The sequence below is a fragment of the Panthera onca genome, chromosome A2 (genome assembly GCF_046562875.1).
Source record: "Panthera onca isolate mPanOnc1 chromosome A2, mPanOnc1 haplotype 2, whole genome shotgun sequence".
Lineage (NCBI taxonomy): Eukaryota > Metazoa > Chordata > Mammalia > Carnivora > Felidae > Panthera > Panthera onca.
The window spans coordinates 53177339-53202605 of record NC_138340.1 but is presented as its reverse complement, the minus strand read 5'-3'; the positions used below and the strand labels follow the sequence as shown (position 1 = coordinate 53202605).

General features: G+C 40.6%; 1 protein-coding gene across 6 annotated transcripts in view; it reads left to right on the top strand.

Moving 5' to 3' along the window:
* TAMM41 (TAM41 mitochondrial translocator assembly and maintenance homolog) overlaps positions 1-25267 on the top strand; it is a 49260-nt gene that overhangs the window by 3513 nt on the left and 20480 nt on the right. For 3 of the 6 annotated variants that reach the window (XR_009609845.3, XM_060631783.3, XM_060631785.3), the window contains exons 3-5: positions 2291-2383; positions 9486-9636; positions 22766-22911. Coding sequence is in view for 5 of the 6 variants with exons in the window: in XM_060631783.3 (XP_060487766.3) it covers positions 2291-2383; positions 9486-9636; positions 22766-22911 (390 nt within the window). In the remaining variant the exon portion in view is untranslated. Of the gene's footprint in view, positions 1-2290; positions 2384-6613; positions 6763-9012; positions 9097-9485; positions 9637-22765; positions 22912-25267 lie in introns of those variants that run through there. The other 3 variants (XM_060631788.3, XM_060631787.3, XM_060631786.3) reach the window with 3 other exon arrangements.

Genomic DNA, 25267 nt, shown 5'->3' with positions numbered 1-25267 from the left:
GAGACAGAGAATCTGAAGCAGGCTCCAGGCTCTGAGCCGTCAGTACAGAGCCCAATGCAGGGCTCCAACTCATGAACCGCAAGATCATGACCTGAGCCAAAGTCGGAGGCTTAACCGACTGAGCCACCCAGGTGTCCCTGTATTTTTTCTATTGAGATATAGTTATATAGCATTGTGTTAGTTTTAGGTGTACAATGTAATAATTTGATATGTGTGTATTGCAGGATGATTACCATAATAAATTTAGCTAACATTCATCACCACACATAGTTACATTTTTTTTTCTTATGGTAAGAACTTTTAAGATTACTGTCTTAGTAACGAGGATTTGCATTTCAAACAAACTTCCAAATGATGCTGATGCTGCTGGTCTGGGAAACACTTTGAGAACCGCTAGTTTGGTCAGTGGGAGGAATAGGCAGGCCCATTAAGGATGAGCGTGAAGATTAGTCTTATCTATATGGAGGGGCAGATACTCCCAGGAAGAAGTTGGAAGTGAAGAGGGTAATTGGGAGAATGTGGTGCCACATGATAGGAACCTCCTGGTGCCAGCAAGTGGGTAGAATTTGAGGATGCACCCCGTCTCACCCCTATCTGCAGCCCTATCTGTGCAGATAAGATGCACAGATCCCAGCAGAGTGTTGTCTGACAGCAGGAACCCTGCCAAAGGGTCTTTCACATGAAGGGGTCCAGTCTCTAAGAGAGCTCCCAAGACCTGGGCAGGACCGCAGCCTGAGAGGACCAATGGGGGACTATGTCACATCCCTCCCAGAGATTAGCTGGGCTACTGTTGACATACAGGTTCCGCCAGCTATGCCAGTTGTGCTTCATGCTGCTGATTGCTTAGATCAATCCTGCTTTGATATGCCCATAAATCATCCCTGAGGATCTCCTTGAAGTGCAGATTATGACTCACTTGGTCTGGAATGGAGCCTGAGATTCTGCATTTTTTGACAAGCTCCCAAGTGATGCTGATGCTGCTGGTCAATGGATCACACTTTGAAGGGCAGGAGGTTGGAGTATTGACCTGAGAAGGATTTTGAAGACCTGTCTGATCTTGGCGGGTATGGGCACTATGATTGGTGATGTCTGCATAGCCTCTGGGCTAGATGTATACTTTTCTGGTTGAGGTCTAATCCTGCTCCACCTGTATTTTGCAGTTGAAAAGATGAAGGTTCAGAGAGTGAACATGGCTTTCATAAGGTCATGCAACTCGTTAGTGACAGTTAGTGACTTTCAGGTCAGTGGTGTTTCCATTACCTCCCAGCTGTTACATGCCTGCAGCAAGAAGGGCTTTTTCTGCAGTATTGCAGCCAGATTGGAGGGGAGATTGTTGCTCGGTGCAGCTTTTCACGTCTGCTTCAGTCATGCCAAACACATAGCTTTGTTCTTTCTCCATAATTAGTATTATGCTGAGCCTATCTCTAATTAGTGGTTTCAAACAATATTACAAGCTCCAGTAACCAAATGTTGGGGCATAATTATATGCCAAAGAGACTGTACTTTTTAATTGAAATTCTTTAGCTACTTTTTAGATATTCGTAGCCTGAGAAGGCTGTTTGGATACTGAAGTTTAGCAAAGTGAGTCTGAAGTTATTCATTGAAGCAAATGGGATTTTGTAACCTGGAACAACTACATTTAGGGTTTGTACAAATTGCTTTTGAAATGAGCTTGGCCATAATTCCATGTGTTTAGCTCTGATAAAGAGGTTTAATTTTTGGAGATGTAGCTTTGTAATTACAAAAGTGTTTGAAATACTCAGTAGCAAAAGGGAAGTTCACTATGTAAAGGAATTTGGTGAAAACTTCTGAAGAAAATGTCTCGTATTCTGTGATGAAATGAATGTTGGAAGCCCAGACTGAAATTCAGGGACCTAGTTTTTACACTGCTACCATGGTTATGCCATTTATTAGGTTTCTTATTTCTCAGATGAGAACCATGAACTATATCTTGGCTTCTCACACTGTCTGTGGTACAGACTCGGTTTTTATTTCCAATCCAGGGAGGACCAATATGTACTAGACAGCACCTAAGAGCCGTTGTGCCTTTAACATCACAAGAGCCTGAGTAAAGATAGTGGTCACTTCACCTCACATCACTGAGGGGACAGATCAGTCTTGGAAACTAATCCTTTGTGACAGATTTTGTGTTTTCACAAGGTAGATTTTAAATGGCTTTGGAAATCTAGGTGCTACTCTGCTCAGAAATTTATTACCTTAGGTTTTGCATTTGCAAAAGCAATAGTATGGTATTTTGCCCTCCTTGATGCCCATTTCTCTTCTTTTCCAGCTTATCAAATATGGGGTCATTAGCACTAGTATTTTGATTGAAGATCTCCTCAACTGGAATAATTTATACATTGCTGGACGACTCCAGAAACCGGTGAGCAAGTGTTTTATTGGCTGCCACAGTTAAGGATGTCTCTCCTCTCTGAACCTAACCCTGCTTTCATCTTTGTGATTGCATTGAGATGGAACTCCAAGAAACAAAAATGCATTTCAGATTCCTTTAAGTCCCTATAGAATTCAGTGCCAAACAATATCCAGATATTACCCACACTACCCCTGCCCGCTCTCTAAAGATAGTCCAGTTGTCTGAATGGATCAGCCTCAGAGTCAGTACCTATAGATGGCAGTACCTTTGGATGGCAGAAGAGGTGCTCAGTGCCTCAATAGAGCCTCTATCAGCATGACCCAGATCACCATTTCGGAATGTAAGTGCCACAGGGCAGTTTTTGTCCACTGACGTATCCCATCAGTGCCTGGGACAATGCCTGGCACACAGTAAGCGTTCAGCAACCATTTGTTGAATAAAGGAATAAACCAGGTAGTCATTCAGAGGGGAGTAGATTCTGATCCCCTTTCTTACTCTCCTCAGGCCAGTGGTGAGATCCTGCAATAAGTCCTTCCCTCATTTGGGATTCTACTAGAGGAGGCTATGGGGGGAAGGCTTCCCCCTGGGCATAGGAAAAAAGTGGAAAGGACTTGAACTTTTGACATGTATTTACATATTACATTTCTTCTTTTTTTGCTGATATATAGCCTATTTTCCATGAAGGAGTCTTTTCATAGTTTAAGAACTGTGTGACATAGTCACAGTTGCTAATGTCACAGCAAGTAATGATTTTTGTGCTGTTAGAGAGTCTCAGGCCCCACAACAGGGTACATGGATTGTTCTCAAATGTTTCCCATAAGAGGGAATACGCTGCTCCCTTTTTTGTCATTTACGGCAAAAATTAAAAGATTTATACAACCTTAGCTCACTTGGTTGTGCCATAAAAATCTCTCTTGATATATATGGGCAGTCACAATTCTCTTGCCTTTCTTCTGGGCTTAGAATTTAATAGTGCAGCTCATTAGAACATCCAGAACCACTTGATCAGGGCAATAGTTACATGGGTAAGTCTATGTATGAAAATTTGTCAAGCTGTTCCCTTTAAACTTGTGCACTTCACTAAAAACATTTAAGTCCAGAAACAATAAGCTTACTGAAATAACTTCATATTTATGTAGATGAATTTCGCATTTCTAAGCTGCATAACTAATAAAGACAATCTAGTAAAGCTGGATAATCAGTAAAATAATTGAACAAATAGATGTAATTGAAAATTTGTATATGTTAATTTTCTTTCCATTTTTTCTTTTTTAATTTACAAAATGTGTAGTCTGATGAGTAATGCAAGTGGAATTAGAAGCCTTGGGTCTTATTCATTCATGCCACTTATTAGCTGTTTATGTGAACTTGGGAAACTTGTTTGATCTTTTTGAACCTCAGGTAATTTATCTAGGATAAATACAGTGCTTGTCCTGCCTGCCTCACGAAGGCAGTGACTAGTAGAAGCAGAACGGAAATGCTAGAAAGAACATGGGTATTTTAGACTCAGATCTAGGGCTTGGATCCCAGCTCTGACACTCCCCAGCTATGTGACCCTGCACCAATGACTTAATTTCCCTGAGCCTTGGGACATCCTCATCTGTGTATGAGGCTGACAGACACCAACCTTAAAAGGGATTTGAGAAATGCCTAAATCTAAAATGCCTAGCACTGGGCGCCTGGGTGGCTCAGTTGGTTAAGTGTCCAGCTTCGGCTCAGGTCATGGTCTTGCAGTTCGTGAGTTTGAGCCCCACTTCGGGCTCTGTGCTGACAGCTCAGAGCCTGGAGCCTGCTTTGGATTCTGTGGCTCCCTCTCTCTCTGCCCCTCCTCCACTTGCACTCTATCTCTCTCTCTTTCAAAAATAAATAAACATTTGTAAAAAAAAAAAAAAAAAAAAGAAAGAAAATGTCTGGCACTTAGTAGATACTCAGGAAATGATCTTTACTTTCTCTGTCCTTGCCTATCTCAGTTATTTTGAGATAAAGTGAGATACTGAATGTGAAAATGTTGTATTATGCTCTGTACTATGATTTGTGCTTACAATATTTCCATTTTTTTTTTAAATAAGCTTTAGAAAATGAAACACCGTGAAATCTCAGAATTTAAGCCCTGGAAATGACCTCAGATTTCATCTAAATGTCACATATCCTGGTAAAATAAAACCAGCAACTCAAGACAAGTAGTAGCTGCTACACCCATCTTGATAAAAATTGCATTTCTCATCTAACTTGAAAAAGAAAATGTTATCAAGAATGATGACTATTCTTCAGGCTTATTAAGTTTCTAACTCAAGAAAACTAGGCTATCTTAAGAATCACTTGAAAATAACACATGGTAAAAAATAAAATCAAAAATTATAAATGGGCAAATTAACTTTCACCCATTAGCAGCTTCCCTATCACCTAGAAATCACTGCTAACCAGAGAATTCGGTGATAACTATCTTTAAACCAATGATTTTTGCCACTAGGTGGCAGCAAATAGTAATGAAACTTGAACAAATCTGATAAAAAGAGGGTTGATAGCATTGTGGACAAAAAAAAAATAATTGAAGATCTTAGAATTGTGAGAATATGAGTGCGAATTCTTTGCTTTTATGTATTTTCAAAGAAGTATTTATGTTAAATGATATTGTCTAAAGCTCTAAAATTGTCTTCCATATTGCAAATAGAATTTCTCAGTTCATGTCTTTAAAAGGAATATACAGAGGGTATGTGGGAATTCACTGTACTTTCCAGTCAGTTTTTCTATAACTCTAAAACTGCTATAAAAAATAAAGTTTATTAATAATAATAAAAAAAGAAATATAGGAACGCCTGGGTGGCTGAGTCAGTTGAATGAATGGCTCTTGATTTCTCCTCAGGTCATGATCCCAGAGTTGTGGGACTGAGCCCAACAACAAGTTCTGTGTTGAGCCTGGAGCCTGCTTAAGATTCTCATTCTCTCTCTCTCTCTCCCCCTCTCCCCCTCTCCCCCTCTCCCCCCCCTCCCCCCCCATCCCTCTCCCCCACTTGTGTGCGTTCTCTCTCTGAAAATATATATATAAAAGAAATAAATATAAAAAGATGGACATTTCTGGAAAAAAATTGAGTGTAAATTAAATTTCTATTATACTTTATCATTAACTTACCTTGTAACTGAGGAGATGAACTATTTTTATTTCTAGGGCAGCTTTAAGTTTCTGAGTCATTTCCCAAATCATATTTCTATGAAATATGAAATTTAAAGTATTTAACAGAATCTTGTGGCCAATCCTTTCTTAGGTCAAAAGAACTCTAAAGTAAAATTAAGTCATTCCCCTAATTTATTTAACCTAAGTCTGGGTTTTTGTATATCTATGTTTAGATAATTTGGCTTGAATTTTTAAGACATTCACATTGACATACAATGTCAATATTTTGCTAGTAATATAGCTTTTTTATAACAAATTATTGACCTATAATTCATATATCATACAGTTCATCCATTTAAAGTGTTCAGTTCAGTGGTTTTTAGTATATTCACAGTTTTGCAATTATTACCATATTGTAAATTTATTGATTTGCTTTTTGCAGATAGAAAATTCCCAGTGGTATTAAAGATCCCTGAAAGAGAGTTGGAAAACCTGACTTACTGGTTTGGGCTCTGCCCAGTTGTGAGCAAATGTTTGCGTCCCTAGCCTTTGAAATGCAAAATTTGAGCCATTAATATACTTATTCAGACAACTAAGTTTTTTCTCTGTGGTTGCTAAAGGAATAAAAAAAATAATAACACCACATTGCTGACTCTGGAAAAGCCCGCAGTCCAACAGGCGTATAATAAGGTTTCAACTAGCTCGAATGTTCAGTGTTTCTTCTTAGTCCTCAAGCAGTAACCATTTAGAAAAATTAGTCTTTCTGGTCATTTGGAATGGGAAACTTCTGTGAGAAGTGTCATTTGGTTGAGTGTTTGAACACTAGGTAGGGCTGTGTTCCTTGTGAACTGTAACTTCACTTTTTGCAATTCAAGGACTGTCTCCCTGTGACCGTATTCTAGAGAAAACCACATGTGACTCTCTTTTTTTTCTGTTTTGAAAGGTAGTCACAAATCTCTCCGAGTTGGACTTTTGAAAGTCCCTTCAAGCATTGCCCCTTCCTCTTCCCAGTAAAGATTTTTCTCCTTGGCAGTAGTGCTAATGCTATCTGTGTGGTTCAGGTCGGGGCATTCCCAGTAAGATACAAACAGCTATTCACAAATCTGAGGACTTTCTTTTTTTCCCAGGCCTCTCTGGCAGCGTCCCAAGAGTTCGCTGGCTTTTCACTCTGAACCAGAAATAACAGTGCTGCTGAGACAAGTTCCTAGGTCACCTTACACTGGAGAGCCAGATCAGCACAGTAGTAGAGTCTTCTGAATTGACATTTTTCCTTTGAGTAAGGATGCTTTTATTTTTACTCTCTTAACCTTAAATAGCAAACAGACTGCTTTTCTACAACCTAAGTAGAACAGCTTTCTTAGAGAACAAGTGTATTGCTTTGAATAGGAACGTTTTCCCCAAAGTTACTCTTTGCATCTGTGATTGGTTAGCATCTCAGAATAACCTCTGTTTTTATTTTCTGTAAAAGCCACCAAAAAGAGAGAGGATGAAGAATTATTGAGCAGGACCTGATGAATGAGGATGACAAATAGGGTTTTGGAAGTAAACCTGTGTCACAGGGTTGTAGAAAGAGCTCTGGATAAATCGGGGACCTACCTCCTCTCTTGGGGTGCTTCTCAAGGGGGAGTCTTTTAGCCTCCGGGCCTCAGTCTTCCCATTAGTAAGATAAGGAGGTTCCCCTTCTAGATCCATGATTCTATATGGAATACAAAGTTCATGAAAGTTATTCAAGGAATAAATATAGGTGTTATTACAGCACCCTAACATAGCTTTTAATCATCTTTTCAAGATAAATTAACCAGCACCAAAAAAAAAAAAAAAAAAAAAAAAGTTAACCAGAACAGATCCCTAACTAAATGCATGAGAATAATTCAAAATATTTAGAGCAGGATTTGCCAAGTATAAGGGTGTTACCCTGATTTTTTGCCATCGACTCATTATGCAACCTTGGGCAAGTCAGGCTACTGGACTGCACCTTCGTTTTACTTTCTGCAGATGATTGCAGTAATGCTAAACTCACCCAAGTGCTGAAAGGCTTAATTAAGGGCTATTAAGTGCTGTAATTACAAGGGAGGAGTTGGTAGTAGTGAATAAAGTGGCTTACCTACCATTTGAGACGTTTGGATGTTATAAATATGCCCTTAGAAAAAAAGTAGGGACAAAAGGTGAAAGACAGAAGTGAGGTTCTTAAGTTTATAAAATAGTTATGTTTCATAATGCTGTTTTTTACAATTAAAAAAAGAAACTCTATTTTGAGACAGACATCCCTCCTTTATCCTTGCCATCCAATAAAACTTCAGAGTTTCTCATAGTGTATGTCTTTTATGTGCCATCTTAATTTTTCTCCGAAATCATCTTCCTTTGACAAATAAAAGGCAACTTAAGCCCTGTTCTCTAGAATGGGGGAAGATTTGGTGACAGCGCCACATTGTGTACGGAAAGCGAATCCATTTCGCTCGTGTGAGAGTCTTTATTAGGGACTTCTAGACCCCTTCCTTGTTAAGAAAATCAGAAGCAGCCTGATGGTTTATGGATCATGCTGGGAGTGTAAATTGGCACAGCCACTCCGAAGAGCAACTTGGCATTTCTGCTTCTAAGAATGTACTTGAGAGCAGTGGTTCTCAAAATGTGGTTCCTGGACCAGCAGCATTAACATTACTGGGGACTTGTTAGAAATGTACATTTTCAGGCCTGACCCAGGCCCACTGAATCAGAAACTCTGGGGGTGGACCTAATAATATGCATTTTCACAAGCTCTCCCAAGAGATTCTGGTGCTTATTAAAGGTGACAACCCCTCGCCCAGAGAAGCTCTTGAATCATGCCGCAAGAAAGACCCAGAAGGAAGCTATGGGTCCATATGCAGTATCTCATGATCTAACCAACAACCTTATCAATTTGGTTCTGTTATTAACCCCATTTTACTGATAAGGGATTATGGCCATAGTCACAGAGCTAGTAAGAGGTGGAGCTGGGTCTTGAACACATTTTCTTTCTCTCCCCCCCCCCAATATTCCTTTTATTTATTTATTTATTTATTTATTTATTTATTTTAAAAAAGCTGGCCAACCAATATCATCAGTTCCCATACTTTTTAATGTTTTCACACCTGTGAGTACCCCAAACCTGGGCATCCCTGTCCTAGATACCATCCCCAGCCCCCCGCCATCATAGCCTTGTTGAACACATTTTCTTGACTTTACAGTGCAGTCTTCAAAACAGAGAATCTCAGAACAGACTGGACCAATGTGTAGTTTAATGGACTTGGTGGAAGTCAAAGAGAGCAGCTTCTGGTGGGTGTATTCAGAAGAAAAATCCTTTTTATTGACCAAGTCAGTCACTAGTACATGAGATAGTTTGCATTTATCATTTCATTCGATCTTTGAAACAATTCTTTGCTGCGTATTTATCCTCATGTTGTAGATGAGGACTTAAGTTCAGAGAAGTTAAATAATTTGCCCAAATTCATACAGCTAGTAAATCCCTAGACCTGAACCCATACCTATCCCCAAAGCCATCTGCTTCTACTGTAGCTAATTTTCTTTCCTTTTTCCTTAGTGAAGTTCAAAATAAAGGATGAAGTGCTTAGGTTATATATGGATAAGAACAAAGGTGAGTTCTAAATAAAGGAGTTAAATGCCTTTCTCTACCATGAAATTAAGTAAAGAAGACTGAGACTATAAAATTGTAAAATACAAAATTTCCCGAAGGACATTCATTCCTTTTATACTGACTTCTTTTTCAAAACCCATGGAGAGTTTATTCATTTGAGAGAAATTTTTCTTTCTTTTCTTTCTTGTATCTGGTATCTTTGGTTTAGCATCAAATGCAAGCCTCTGGGATTGCTTATTAGAATAGCAATTATTTTGTGTTGGCTGGCCTAATCTTCTAAGATCTTTTGGGCTAAGGGTTTGGGACAGCTCCAGTGCATGTGTAAACCCGTAGCTTGAGCAATACTCTACTCCTGCAATTTTTCTTCTGAATGTTATGCTTTTTTGCAGGTGAAAATCATAGCAATGAATGAGAATGTTGCTCTTAGGTCAGCCCTTGATAAAAATCTGAAGAGTGCTGTGACCACGGCTTTCCTCATGCTACCCGAAAGCTTTTCTGAAGAGGACCTCTTTATAGAGATTGCTGGACTGTCTTATTCAGGTTAGTAGATCTGGTGCTCACGTTTTCTGCAAGGAGATTTGTTGTGCAGACCAACATTCCACTCCTCACGCTACACAGGAGGCATGGCACCCTTCGTCCTGGATCCCATCACTTCCCGTGCACGTTCCTGCAGGAACCCCATGATTTGCCTCCAAGGTCTCTCCTTCCCACATCTGTATATAGATCACTCCAGGGTAATGTTGCTGTTGTTGTTACTGTTCATTTTCATTTTGAAACAATTTCAAACTGACAGAAGAGTTTCAATGATATAAAAAACTCCCATATACCCTTTCCCCAGATTTGCCAATTTTAATGTTTCACCACATTTGTGTTGTCATTCTCTTTGTACCAGTGGTTTTCTGACTCTAGTGTGCATCAGAATCCCCTGGAGGGCTTGTAAAAACAGACTCCTGGGCCCACCCACACACAGCTGCTTTGGTAGGTCTGGAGGGTGGAACCTAAGAATTTGTATTTCTGGAAAGTGGATGATGCCATTGCACCTCTATGGATCCCACTCGGAAAACCACTGCTCTCTCTGTATCTGCAAATACTGTATTATGTTTTTTTTTCTGAACTATTTGAGAGTAGGTCATTCATATCCTGTCCCTGTCAGGCCAAATGCTTCAGTATATGTTTCCCAAGAACAAGGATGTTCTCTTACATAACCACAGTACAGTTACCAAATTCAGGAAGTTTATCACCAATACAGTACTTTTATCAAATTGAGGATCCATAGTCCATATGTTATTGCTGGTCACAGTGATGTCCTTTTTAGTGTTTTTTCCCCCCTCAAGTACATGATCCAGTCAGGGATCACATTTATTAAGATGTCCTCTCTCTTTTATCTTTTAATCTGAAACACTTCCTTAGCCTTTTTTTGTCTTTCATGATATTCACATTTTGAAGTCTCAGACCAGTGATGTTTGTGCCCTGATAAGCAGAGTTTTCTCTCTTCTAAGCAATCCATGGGGAGACATTTGAAGATCATGAATATATTCTGCTTCCTGTCAAACTTTCCTTCCTAGATTAAGCATTCAGTGATGATTCTTGCTTGAACCAGTCTTTACTATGATGGTTACAAAGTGGTGACTTTCCAGCTCCACCTCTCCTTGCACATTAAGGAAAAGCTTTCCCTTCTTTCCCATTCAATACTTTCTTTATCAATCTTAACTTCCTTTCCCTTTCTCCTTAAACCAGTTGTGTTCCTCAGATATGTCAAGGGCCCCCTTCAGAGGGGAAGGGGAAAGCTGAGAAAATAAAGCCCCTGGCCCCTAGCCCCTGACCTGGCCACAACCTGAGGGGAGTCCCCCTTCCTGTTTATTGTAGTAAGGATCCATGTAAAACTTCATTTACAAAAGAGTAGTCTGCTACTTTTAAAATAGTTTGAAAACCACTGTCTTAAATAAATGTCTTCTTTCCCAGCTTTTAAGTGTGAGTCAAGGAACTATGCTCAAAACACTGCAAAAGCAGTTTACTCATTTTCTGACTCCCTGTACAGATAAGATTTCATGGAAATCTAATGCTGAAAGAGACCACTAAGGCCTGTTCTTCAGTCTTTTTTTTTCCCTGAAAGGCAGCTTGCAGGACTACAGCTGCAGTTGCAATACTGGGGAGAAAGGAAGTGACAAAACCTCCATCTTGGTTGCTTCCAGCCCCACGTGGCAGCAGCCCTGCCTTTCGGCAGAAAGTGGAGGAGCAAAGGCTGGTGCGGCTAAGTACCAGGATGAATGGGCCTGCAAGCCACATGTGGGCAAAGGGGGCCCCCATGCCCCCCTGTGAAGAAAGATGGACCCAGAGCCTTTTTTGAAGGGCTAACTTGGTGGGAGAGGTGCAGAGCTGATTTCTGCTTTGCCCACACCACTGCTGCTCTTCCATTTTCTCCCCATGATCAACATCAGCAGAGTGTTGGCTGGATTCTAGGAGTTCCTATACATTCTGAGCATTGACTAAAGAAGTTTATCAAATGACATAACTGCCTGCACCTATGAGCAGACTTTAAGTTAGCATTCAAGCTGCAATCAGTCTTCAGCTGACTTTTGCTTTGTCTCCTGGAAGGGCCGTGATTTATACCCTTCTCTTCTCCTGTACTGTGAAACAGGTATTGGGTGTTCAGTGAGTACTTGCTGACTCATAACAGTATCATTCTCTGTTTTTGCTTCTTTTATAATAATTATTATACAGCAGTATAGCAGTGCTATACCAGACACAGATAGGTAGGTGGGTAAGTAGATAGATGAGTAGGTAGGTGGGTTGAGGGGAGGTTAGTTCTATAGAAAAGTTGATCATTTATTCCATCATTGAAACCTCACACAACAAGCCTGTTTGTTCAACAGACATTTCCAGTGTGCCTTCCATGTGGCACACACTGCCCCAGGTCCTGGGTATACACTGGTGAGCATGATGTGAGTGAGACTCCTCAAGGAGTTCATGTTCTCTTAGGTAGAGCCAGACAGTAAAGAAGCAGTAAGGTCATTTCAGAGAGTGGTAAGTGCAATGAAGAGAAGAAAATAACTCAAGATGAAGGCCACCGTAACGGTGGATAGTCAGGGAGGACCCTCTAAGATAGTGATGTCTGAGCTCATATCTAATAGTGGCATGGAGCTTGCCCTGGGCTCCTAGGAGAAGGGCAGAGAGAGAGAGAGAGAGAGAGAGCGAGCGCGCTTCCTATAAGGCAGGTCCTCACCTTGGTGTGCCTGACTCCAACTTTCTCAGCTTCCACTTTTTCCCATTTCTTATCTGGTCTCCTCTTGCTCTCTTATTGTTATATTATTTATTGCTTAACCCAGATTTGGATCTGAGAATTTGACCAAGGATCCCACATTACCCACTTCACGGAGGTTGGCTTCTTTTTACTGCAAAATGTAGAACACAACATTTGGCACATGTTCTCCAGAGGGAACTGAATCCAGCTTGGTGCGGTCCCTAGCTTATATGTGAGACACTCTGCGAAGAGCATTCTATTAGCCGGTGGTTAGAAATGGGAACATACTTTTCCATTAGGACAACATTATATGATGGTTGTTCCTAGGCCAGGACACAGGACAATTAATGGTTACCTACTCTATAATATAATGGAATTAGAGTGGACTAGTCAGGATAGGGAAGGATCTAGGCCCTGCAGGTAGATACCTTTCACAGGTATGAGACCTGCCTCAGGCCATGTGTTGAAAGGCAAGCTTTTCCTCTTGCCTTTCCTAGACTTCTGAGAACCCAGTATCCTTGAACTGATTGGATTCTAACCTTTCTGCAAACCACCTAAATCTCCCAAGCCCCCGGAATATTGCAAACTTTAAATTATCCACCAATCTCATTTTTATTTACAGCTTTGACATTTATTTTGCACCGTTTCCATGTGAGAGACAATATGTTGTTCCTAACCTGCGTAGGTCAGCATTTCTCCCTGGAAGGGGGTGGGGATGGGGAGACAGGAAACACCATCTCTCCATATTATTGGGCAAGTTCCTGCCCATAGTTACTAGCAGAGACAAGAGCTGTCTGTATTACCAGTAGTAATAATAACCCCTTACAATTTTATATAGTATTTAAGGATCACTTTGCCTTGGGGGTCGGTCTTGACGGCTTTGTTGTAAATGATGGTGAGAAAGGAGTAGGTGGAAGATGAGAGCCTGAAAATTGGGAAGGCGTAAGCTTTCTAATCCTTCACTTATTCTTAGAAGTCAGCATTTAAGTAAACAGAAAAGGAAAACCAAATGAGCTTTAAAGGGTCACCTTGACCTTTCTCATGTAAGTACAAACTATTAAAATGACTAATTTTACATAATGATCCTGGTTTAACATTTATCAAATGAATCAGCGTCCCATACCTCATGAAGAATTAAAGCTATAATTTCTGCTCTAAGGAACTTCACATTAATAAACATGCAGTCATAGTGAGTCAGTGATAGGCTTAAAAACAACACGTGTAAAAAAAGCACAGAGTGTGAAAGAACACAGCTTGTTTAGGGAAGAAGGAATAGATAGATGTGACTGAAGTCCGTGGCTCATGGTAGAAAACAGTAGTCATTATTATGTGCCAGGAACGACTCTCAATATTTTTGATTGAATAACTAGTTTAACCTTCACAATAACCCGTTCCTTTGTGTGCTGATTTATTGCCCAATTTTAAGATTAGAAAACTGAGGCCCAAATCTGTCTAAGGTCATTTGTCTGGTAGGTTAGTGGGTAGTGGAGCTAGAATTTTATTTATTTATTTATTTTTTAAATGTTTATTTATCTTGAGAGAAAGAGAGAGTGAGGGAGGGGCAGAGAGAGAGAGAGAGAGAGAGAGAGAGAGAGAATCCCAAGCAGGCTCCACACTGTCAGTGCAGAACCCAACATGGGGCTTGAACTCACAAACCCTGAGATCATGACCTGAGCTGAAATCAAGAGTTAGATGCTTAGTAGGGGCGCCTGGGTGGCTCAGTCAGTTAGGCATCTGTCTTCAATTCAGGTCATAATCTCACAGTTCCTGAGTTCAAGCCCCATGTCCAGCTCTGTGCTGACAGCTCAGAGCCTGGAGCCTGCTTTGGATTCTGTGTCTCCCTCTCTCTCTCTGCCCCTCCCCTGCTTGTGCTCTGTCTCTCTCTCTCTGTCTCTCAAAAATAAACGTTAAAAAAAAGAGATGCTTAACTGACTGATCCACCCAGGCTCCCCTGGAGCTACAATTTTAGCCCACACTCTTCACCATTTAACTTCACTGCCTCCCTGGTATTTTGGAGAAGAGGTTGTGTGCTGGCCAGGCCAGGCAAGGCATTGAATACAAAGGTAAATGAAAGTGGAATTTGACACCCTGTACACAAGCAGGAGCCACAGGTCTCAGGCATTGCAAGATGGTGGGAGATTCATTGCTGTGGAAAGATCATTTTGCCAACACTGTGCAGGAGGCAGAGAGACTAAAACAGGAAAAAGTCTTACTCAACAAATAATGATGAGAGTCTCCTATGCCAAGCACTCTTTAAGCTCTGGGAATGAAGGAAGCAATTAAGGCAAGCATTGTCCCTGCCACTGTGGGGCTTTGATTCTGGTTGAAAAGTCAGTCAGCAAACACGTGGCAGCACTAGAACAGGGGAGGGAGGCGAATGTGTACGTGTTACATTAGTGTAACCAGGGAAGGCCTCCGGGGGAGATGGGGGTGACATCTGAACTGAGCACCACAGATGAGGACCCATGTGGAGGGCCCCTCCCACCATGAGAGCCGTGCAGGCAGACAGCAAGATAGTTAGGACTGTGTTCACATTTGGCCGGCCGTGCATCCCCAGCCTCTGGGACAATGCCATGGTACATAGTGGGCACCCTGCACATCTCTGTTGGGTGGATGGACAGGGTGTGAATGGTGATGAGGGCTCGAACTACAGCAGCACCTCAGAGAAACGTACAAATTCAAATTCGTGTCAAGTCCTTCTTAAATCAAGTATCTTATTTTGTACCTTGCTTTTTTTTTTTTTTTTTGAAACATTGTATTACTTCACCGAAAGCAGAATTAGTGAAGCGTTTAAGAGCTGGAACTGTAGAGTCAGAGGCATGGGTTCGTATCTCAGCTGCACTCTTAATTTTTTTGTTTTTAGGCAAGTTTCTTAGCACCTTGTGACTCAGTTTCTTCATTTCTAAAGAAGGGTTTTATATGGATTAAATTAAATCATACATGTAAATGTACTTAACACAGTGGTTGGCACACAGTAAATGCTCAGCCATTGTTATCTTAGATACGTGGTGTTTATAGATACTAACACAGCCACTTGAGGTTGTAGACAAAAGAAAGAGAAAGATGGCAGTCAGCCCTGACTTTGAAGACTAGCTTTGTAGAAGTGCTTGAACCTCTCCGAGCCCATTTTCTTTTTGTAAAACAAAAAGAACTGTTCTATAATAAGGTTTTCAATGAGATAATATATATAAAAGTCCCAACATCACACCTCATTGATAGTTGGTTCTCAGAAAATGATCACTGTTATTATTCATTACTGTTATCGTGTATCATTGCTGGCCGCGTAAGTTTTTCTTAAGTTGAGACACCATTATTTGCTCGTTCAGTGGTAGATGGACACTCAGTTTGGCTCCATTTATCATTTTATTAATGACACTGCTGTGAATCACTTTGGAGAAATTACTTTGTAGGGGAAGGGGGCAGAGAGGGCCATGAACTTCCTTGGATATGTATGTTCTCCAAAATGGAATTATATTGTTAGTTATAAGAATTACAAAACTTGTTACATGTTGCCAAATAGTGCTTGTCAAAATTAGGAGGCGTTAGAGTTCACTTACATCAAGTGGATTATTTGGCCCTTTCCTGTCCTTGAGAAGTAAAAAACACCTTTAAGCACTCTTGTGTAAAAGAGAGAATGGGTTTCTTTCAATGCCAGGTTGTCTGAATTCAGGCTCAGCTACTTCTAGGAATAAGACAAAGCAAGGAAGTTGCCAGTTGAGTGATTCTTGGAGGAAAAAAAAAATTAGTAATGGGTGCCAGCCCTGTAAAGTGTGAGTAAACATCCTCATTTCTGGACCCTGGTAAGAGCCAGTGAAGAAACTTTCTCTGGAGTGAGAGTTATTAAGTTTTATTCTATGAGAGTCACACCATCTGAAACCTTGCAAGCAGTGTCACTGGATAACTTGCATATTGGAGATTGACTATTTCAGTAATTTGGAAGCATATTTCTCTCTGCTTGCCAAGCTTGAGCTTTTGCTGAAGCCTCAGTTGGAACTCTGTGCTTAGTCACTTGGTAATTTCTGAGAAAGCAGTACTCCAGAAGGGATATTAATTGTCAATAATAGCTAATGTTTTTGGATTACTTACTGTGTGTCAGATACTGTTCTAAGTGTTTTACATGTATTAACTCATTTAATCCCTGAATCTTATAAACTAGCTACTATTATTGCTTCCATCTTACATTTGAGGTAGTGAAGCCCAGAGAAGCTAAGTAGCTTGTAAGCTTGGATTTAAACAAAAGTGGTCTGGCTCTAGAACCTTTGCTCTGCTACAAAGGATCTGTGGTGGCGGGTGTGATTCCTGGTTCATACGTGGGACAGTCTTCCCCCAGGCCTCAGGGCCCTGGATGTGGCTCCCCACCTCCCTCCCTCCCCCGCCCCCACACCCACCTTGTCATCTTTTTCTGCTTGTGTTTTTTTCACAGCACTTACTGTTGTCTGATACACTCGTTATTTTATTCACTTGTTGGTTTGTGTTTGGTCTCTGTTCCACTACTAGAATGTAAAGGGCAGAAATGTTTGTCTTTTTTGGCTCACTCTACCCCATGCTTATAGTGGTACCTGACACATACTAGGTGAATGAACAGATAAATGGCTGTGATACTGGTGCCTTCCTGAACCAGTATCGTAAACCAGATTCCTCCCTGTCCCTTTCTACACTCAGCCATTTTGTGTTCACTCAACTATGAAAAGAAAGGTGATTCAAATTTGTATCACCAAGTGCATCAGCTGTTTATTCTTATCTCATTCTCTTCTACATTATGAGTTAGTGGGATATGGTGCCTTTTCTAACACCATGGAGATATTTTGGGAGTTGCAATTTGAATGGTGTGTTAGACCGCCTCCTAGACATGCTGTCTTAGTCATCTTAAAATAGGTATTATTTTGTACACATGCAAAAGAATGAAGTTGGACTCCTAACTCATACTATGTAGAAAATTAACTCAAAATGGATCATGGATATAAGAGCTAAATCTATAAAGCTCTTAGAGTGACTTTGGGTTAGGTAGTGGTTTCCTAGATAGATACCAAAAGCACAAACAACAACAGCAAAAAAATAGATAAATGGGAAAATTAGATAAATGGGAGAAGAGATTTACAAATCATGTATCTGATAAGGAACTAGTATAAAGAATTCTTGGAATGCAATAAAAAAACAAGTAACCCAGTATAAAAATGGGCAAAGAATTTGAATAGACATGTTTTCAAAGAAAGTATACAAATAGCAAGCAAGCACATGAAAAGATGCTTGGCATCATTAGTCATTAGAGAAATGCCAGTTAACGCCACAGAAACAGTGCTTCATACAATGGCTATAATCAAAAAGACAAGAACAAGTGTGGATGAAGATGTGGAGAAGTTGAAACTTGCATGCATTGTTGGTGGGATTATAAAATGGTGAAGCTGCTTTGGAAAAACGGTTTGGCCGTTGCTGAAAATATTAAACATAGAGTTACCATATGGCCCAGCAATTCTACTCTTAAGTATCTACCTAAAAGAAATGAGAACACATATCCACACGAAAACTTGTACACAAATGTTCATAGCAGCATTATTCAAAAAAAAAAAGCCCAAAAGTAGAAACAACCCAAATGTCCCTCAGCTGAGGAATGGATAAAAAAATGTGATATAGCTATCCAATGGACCATGATTTAGCCATGAACAGGAAATGAGTATTAATACATGGTACAACATGACAAACTTTGAAAACATAACACTAAGTCATAAAAGACCATTTATTGTACAATTCTATTTACATAAAATGTGCAGAATGGGCAAATCTACACATACAGAAAGTAGATTAGTCTTTATCTAGGGCTGGGGTTGGAAGGGTGGAGGGAGACAGAGAGTGGCTGCTAATGGGTACAGGGTTTCTTTTAGGGAGGCCAAAATGTTCTAAAATTCAATGTTATATAACCCTCTAATATATTCTAAAAATACTTAAAAAATTGAATTGTATATTTTACATGTGTGAATTGTATGGTATGTGAATTACATCTCAAAAAACGCTGTTAAAAAAAAGAATATTATTCTGCCATATCAACATCCAATTTGGGCTCCTTTTCTTAAACACTACCACATAAGAAATTCCACTTCCGTAACCCTCACTGAAATGATCTGTTTTCACAGCACTTGCTGCCTCAAGCAGGGCGTATATCTTTATATCTCTGATGTCTGGCACAGCTTCTGGTACTTACTAGCCACCCAAATATTTATTGAACTGAAATAGCGGCTGTGTTGCAGTTAGTTTAAGAGGGAAAAGTTAGCCAGTTATTATCTTCAAGGACTCAGGGCCTCCTCTGCCCTGTATCCTTTCCCCGTCCCAAATACATTATCACAGCAACAGTACTGTCTACTTTCCTATTTATGAAGCGTTCTCTACTGCCTTAACTCATTTAAATCTAAAAAGGACTCTGTGTGGCGCCTGGGTGGCTCATTTGACACTGACACCCAGTGAGTGCCCACCTCTTGATTTCAGCTCAGGTCATGATCCCAGGGTTGTGAGATCAAGCCATGCTAAGCATGGGTCCTGCTTGGGATTCTCTTTCTCTCTCCCCACCACTTGCACATGCTTGCACGTTCTCTCTCTCTCTCTCAAATAAAAAAATAAAAATAACCTTGTGAGGTCAGTATGATTGTTATAGCCATTTTACAGAGAAGAAACCGACTCGGAAAGGTTAATCTCCAGTCCCTCTGAGACCCTGCCAGACTTGAGAGCCAGGGCCTCACCACTGTATGCTGTAGCCCCTTACATCCCTACCTTGGTAATAAGGCCCCTGACCACGGGAGGCATGCTAGAATCACAAAGCAGGCTGACTACAGATGCTTCACAAGTCTCTGGGTTTGTTTCATTTCAAAGTTGAAGAGAAATTATCCTTTTGGTTACCCATTGTTACTAGACTGGCAGTTCTCTGGCTGGAGCGGTCAAGATTTAAACTTAGCAGTCGAGGTATAAAATAAAAGCAGTCGGTTTTTCTCAGTCCCTGTGTTTTGTTGCAAACGTCTCTGGAGGTAAGAAAACTTGATTCTTATGATCAAAGTGCTGGGTCATGCTGTGCCCACGATTTTATTCATGTTCTGAAGAAGCAGGTCATAAGCCCATTCGCTTGCTCTTCCCTGTGGCTGACCTAGTTGTGCTGCACGGCAGCTGGACAAATTCAGTTCAGCAGACATTTACTGATGTGCCTTCCCTGTGCCAGGCAGCGCACAAGGAGCTGGAGATGCAGGGGTGGAGAAGCCCCAGTCCTTGCTCTCAGAGAATCCCTAGTATTTTCCAGGTCTTTCCTTTAATCATGACATGCCATTGTTCTTTTGGCGAGGATTTGCATTAGTTGGCTGTTACATTTTAGTAAAATACAGCCACGCTTTCAGAAAGTTACTGTCTAACATACAAGAACACTTTGTGGAATGCACAGAAAGAGAAGAAATGACACAAATGTGTAGAACTCAACAATGATGCAAACTGATGTTTCACTTCAGAGCCAGCCAGGTTGGATTCAGAGTTGGATGATGTCCTATCCCTTCAAAGATCGATAGAATCCATTTATAGGCTCTAAATAAAAGCATAAGGATTTACACAAAGGAAAGTTAACCCAGCTCCTCCCCATTCACATTTGCCAAGTTAGCACGTCAGCATCCCATGCATCTGTTTAAAAATGCTAGAGGGGCGCCTGGGTGGCTCAGTCGGTTAAGCATCCGACTTTGGCTCAGCTCACGATCTTGCGGTCTGTGAGTTTGAGCCCCGCCTACCGCTCTGTGCTGACAGCTCATAGCCTAGAGCCTGCTTCGGATTCTGTGTCTCCATCTCTCTCTGCCCCTCCCCTGCTCGTGCTCTGTCTTTCTTGCTCTCAAAAATAAATAAAATATAAATTTTTTTAAATAAATAAATAATAAAAATGCTAGAAGTAATGTGCCAACATTATAGAAGTGAGGGAAATGGAGGAAAATTGCAAAGTAGTGTAACACTAGTCACCTAAAATATCACTCCCCTGATACTGAGAGGTGGCTGGACCTTTGCACCTCAATCTCTTCATCTATAAAATTGGGAATACTTAGTACCTTCTTTAGAAGGCTTTGCCAGGACTAAACAAAGTAACAGTGCAAAGCACACACATACCACAATAAATGTGTACTTATTAGAGCAAAAATAACATTTTTCTGTAATCTTTTTGTCTTGTTTTCCCTGTTGGTTTTTTACCAAGTTTTCTTGTACTTTTGTGTCTTAGTTTCTTGCTTATTATATGATCATTTTCCATCTCACTGTGTGTGACTACTGTAATTTTTTAATGGCCATACACTTCTGTGGTAGGGTGTGGGTGTACCACTGTAATTTATCCGTTCCCCTGCTGTTGGACATTTGGGCTGCTTCCAGTGTTTCGGTATTATAAATGGTGCCTCAGTGAACAGTTGTATGTATGTAGCATATTCACTTACTTACTGGGTCATTTCATCTCCGTCCTTGTTGCCCTGATGCTAAATGGGGTATAGAATACTATCTACCTAAGAGGATAGGGATGTGCGGATTGAACGAGGTAATACAGCAAAGCACTCGCAACAGTTCCTGGCCCTACCAGATGCTCAGCGGGCATTACCACCTGACCTCTGTTTGGGTCTGTTTCTTTAGGCTTACTCTCCAGAGGTGGGGTTGTCTCATTCCCTGCTTTCCGAAGGATTTTACCAGTTTATGAAGTCAATAATATTATATGAAAGGACCGATTTCTCTGCACTCTCTCTGGCAGTCATCCCAAGATGTAACTATGTTAACTCTCTTTCCCTTTAAAATAGTGAAAAAGATAAGTTTGTTCATATTTGGGCAGCCTGTTATGACCGGAACGCATTTCTGCTCACCGCCCTGAACAGATCTGATATGCCAAGATTGGGTTCCAGAGGCTGTTTCTAAGTCTGTTTTCATGAAGCTTGCAGTCCCCCGCTGCTTTCCATAAAATTGTAGCATAAATTGGTCTTCGGAAGCTTCAAAACCCAGCATATTTTATTCCTTACTGAAGTACATACTATTGGGTGTCTTTATTTTTTCCAAAACAAAGCAAAAGTTTGCTCTAGGAATACCTGTAGTGGCCCATAAGAATTTCAATGATCCCTCCTCTCCTGTCTCCCCAGAGGAAATAAATTGGCAAGGTTCACCGTATGTTTGGGTTTGCCCAGTTTTTACTTATCCTAGTGTAATTATTCATCATGCCACCTTCACTCTCAGAAGCGACCTGGTTTGGATGATGAATTACACTGTCACCTCTTCCCCAGGAATTTCTCAGCAGCTGGGGTATCTCCCTTGCTACCTCACCATTTACATGGAGGACTTTCTCCCTGTCCAACAAAAGCTTCAGCCACAGTGCTTTCTCCCAGGTAACTGGGAGGTCCTCACATGTGCCCAGCCTGTTTTGAATGCACATTAGCCCAGTAGGCGTTCCCTCAAGTTTTCACATTTTATCATCTCCCTCCCCTCCCCCATCTTGCTGATAATTGTCATAGGCAGGCCAGGGCACTTAAATTTATGTCAAAAGTAGCGTTATCCTTCAGAACTATATATTCTGCAGCTCAATTCATCCTCACATTTACCTCACATGTAGGTAAATGTAACATTCCTCATTCCTCACCAGTTGCAACTTAAAAAATGATACCTGCTTTCAAGAAGTTCATCTTAAACGTAAACCTCTTCTTACTAGAACTTTTAACACTCACTGCTCTTGCGCTCAAATATAAGGTCCTTTTATATTCATCAAGTATCTCAGAGGCACTCATGCAAACGCAGGAAAAAGGTTCAAGCTGAGTAAGCAGTAGCAAGTAGCAATAGCAAGGACGCATCTAAGGAGACACACAACCCCCAGCTCCATGATTGGTCCCAGGCAGAGTTTTGTTCACAGGATGAACCATCATAAGTATAGGACCTTCTACATTGGAAAAACAAAAACAGGGAAGCCTGGGTGGCTCAGTCGGTTGAACGTCCGGCTTTGGCTCAGGTCATGATCTCACGGTTCGTGAGTTCAAGTGCCGCGTCGGGCTCTGTGCTGACAGGTCAGAGCCTGGAGCCTGCTTCAGATTCTGTGTCTCCCTCTCTCTCTGCCCCTCCCCCACTCATGCTCTATTTCTGTCTCTCTGTCAAAAATAAACATTAAAAAGTTGTTTTTAAAAAAAACAAAAACAAATCCGCTTCTCAATGATGATTACCTTTTGTGCTTAGGTAACCGTATTTTAACCAGCATAAAGGGCTTTATGATTTGGAGGCTCTCTTTTCCCCTCACAAGCATCCGCATTCCTTGGGTAATGTATTCAGGGCTTCAAAGAGGAAAAGCAAATGTTTTGAATGTGGGATGCTGCTATCTTGAGCTAGTGCAGGATGAATTTGGGGCTGTAGTTTATAGATTAGGATGTGGACTCTCAAGGAAAAATTTGTTTTTCCATTTGTTTTAACCAGGCGACTTTCGGATGGTGGTTGGAGAGGATAAGACAAAAGTGTTGAATATTGTGAAGCCCAACATAGCCCACTTTCGTGAGCTCTATGGCAGCATACTGCAGGAGAATCCCCAAGTGGTGTATAAAATCCAGCAAGGCAGACTGGAGGTAAACTGTGTGTGGGAAATAATTTACATTGTTCCTAAGGCAAGAGCTATTTTAAGAGGAAGAAGTAAGGGTTAGAACAGTATGACTAGTGTGATAACATTTGCAATTTAAAAAGTAAGTTTCATATGGAAACATACTCTTCTGTGTATTTGGAATAATGCTAAAAAGTAACACAAGAGACTAGTAATAAGAGGCCACCTTTGGGGAGAGGAACCAGGGCTGACATGGGAGAGGGACCTGTCTTCACCACGTTTATCTTTTTTTGCCATTTGAAATTCTTATTATGCATACTAATTACCAATCAAAAATGAGTGAAAATAAACTCTCAGATTTACCTTCTTTTCGTCCCCAATCCCATTTGTGTCCCCAGATGTAACCTTACTGACAGTTTGGCATATATTCTCCCAGATCTTTTGTGTGCATTTTTGTATTTATTTGTACATATACACATGTATGAAGAAGTTTGGTCTTTGGTTTTGTTTTATATAAATGGACTCTTACTTACACATATTATTCTGATGCTTATTTTTCCCCAGTTATGTTTATTATGTCTTGGAACTTCCCTTTTGAAATATCAAATAAAACTTTCTTTCAGAGTATCTTTAAAAATTATATTATTAAGTATTTGAAAATAAGTATTAAAGAACTTTTCCTTTGAGGAAAGTGATTTGGATTTAAGGGTTTTTTTTAAACTATAAAAAACACGGGTTTTTATTTTATGTTTAGCATAAAGAACACTGTATTTTACTTTTTTTTTTTTTTAAGAGACAGAGAGGGACAGAGCACAAGCAGGGAAGGGGCAGAGAGAGAGGGAGACTCAGAGTCCCAAGCAGGGTTCAGGCTTTGAGCTGTCAGCATAGAGCCCAATGCAGGGCTCAAACCCAAGAAAGTGAGATCATGACGTGAGCCAAAGTCAGAAGCTCAACGACTGAACCACCCAGGCACCCCTGCATTTTACTTTTTTTAAAAAAAAATTTTTAACATTTATTTATTATTGAGAGACAAGGAGAGATAGAGCATGAGCATGGGAGAGCAGACAGAGGAGGAGACACAGAATCCGAAGCAGGCTCCAGGCTCTGAACTGTCAGCACAGAACCCGACTAGAACTCACAAAGCTGAGATGATGACCTGAGTCAGTTGGATGCTTAACCTACTGAGCCACCCAGGCACCGCCCCCCCACCCTGTATTTTACTTTTTTAATGCTCTTCCTCTTCCAAATAAAAGGGACACCTAATAAGGTTTTTTTTTTTAATTTTTACTTTTGTCAACATAATGCATGCATATGGGTTTTTTTTTTTTTAAGTCTACTTATTTATTTTGAGAGAGAGGGAGAGAAAGAATCCCAAGCAGACTCTGCACTAGCAGCACAGAGCCTGATGCAGGGCTCAAGCTCATGAACCACGATCATGACCTGAGCCGAAACCAAGAGTGGACACTTAACTGACTGACCCACCCAGGCACCCAACATGCACGTGGTTTAAAAACCAAGTGGTACCTCACAGTTTATAATGAAAAGTAGCCGTTCCCTCCTGTGCACTTTCCTACTCCTCAGTGCTGCTTCCCAGAGGTGAGGGCTACCCTCTCGCTAGAAGGCCCGATGTTTACCTCCATGTCTCTAAACAATATAATTTGACTGTTATTTCTTGCTTTCCCCTCTTTTATGCTGCATTTTTGTCACCCGTCTGTGAAAGAAGAGGATTTTTTTACTCATGCCACTCCCATCAACGTGCACTCACGCATGTGCGTACGCACCCCCACCCCCCCACACTTCCCTTGCCACCTCACTTCCTCTTGCTTCACATACAGTTATTTCATAATTTTCGGTTAGGTTAATATTCAATATTTATTATGAGAACTTATTTTTCTTCATTGCTGAGGTATACTACTATGAAACTTCCTTTCCTGAACAAATTTGTTTTTCTTGGAGTTAATAATTGTCTCATTTTCTTCATTTGCTTGGTTTTCTGTGTACCTATCACTAATTCATACCCTCTTATAAATCTTTATAGCTTCTCCCCTTATAGACAAACATCAGGCATTTTCCATTTCTTGTTTTTCTTGGGGACATTTCTTCCTAGAGCCCTGCGTACCCTGTCTTTTCTGGACCGGTTGTTTTCTAGGCTTGCTGCACAGCTCTTCTCCTGGAACATCTTTTCATTATCACCCTGGGGATTTTTTCTGCCTCTCTTCTTTGGTAATTTTTTATTTTCTGCATCTTTTATCTTCCTCTTTCATGGTAACACTTTAATTTTGGTGAATTGTACCTTCTAGTACCTCTCTAACATCGGTTGCAAGGAAGGTAAATTTTTTGAGACTATGTACATCTGAAAATTCTACCCTTGCACTGACTGATGG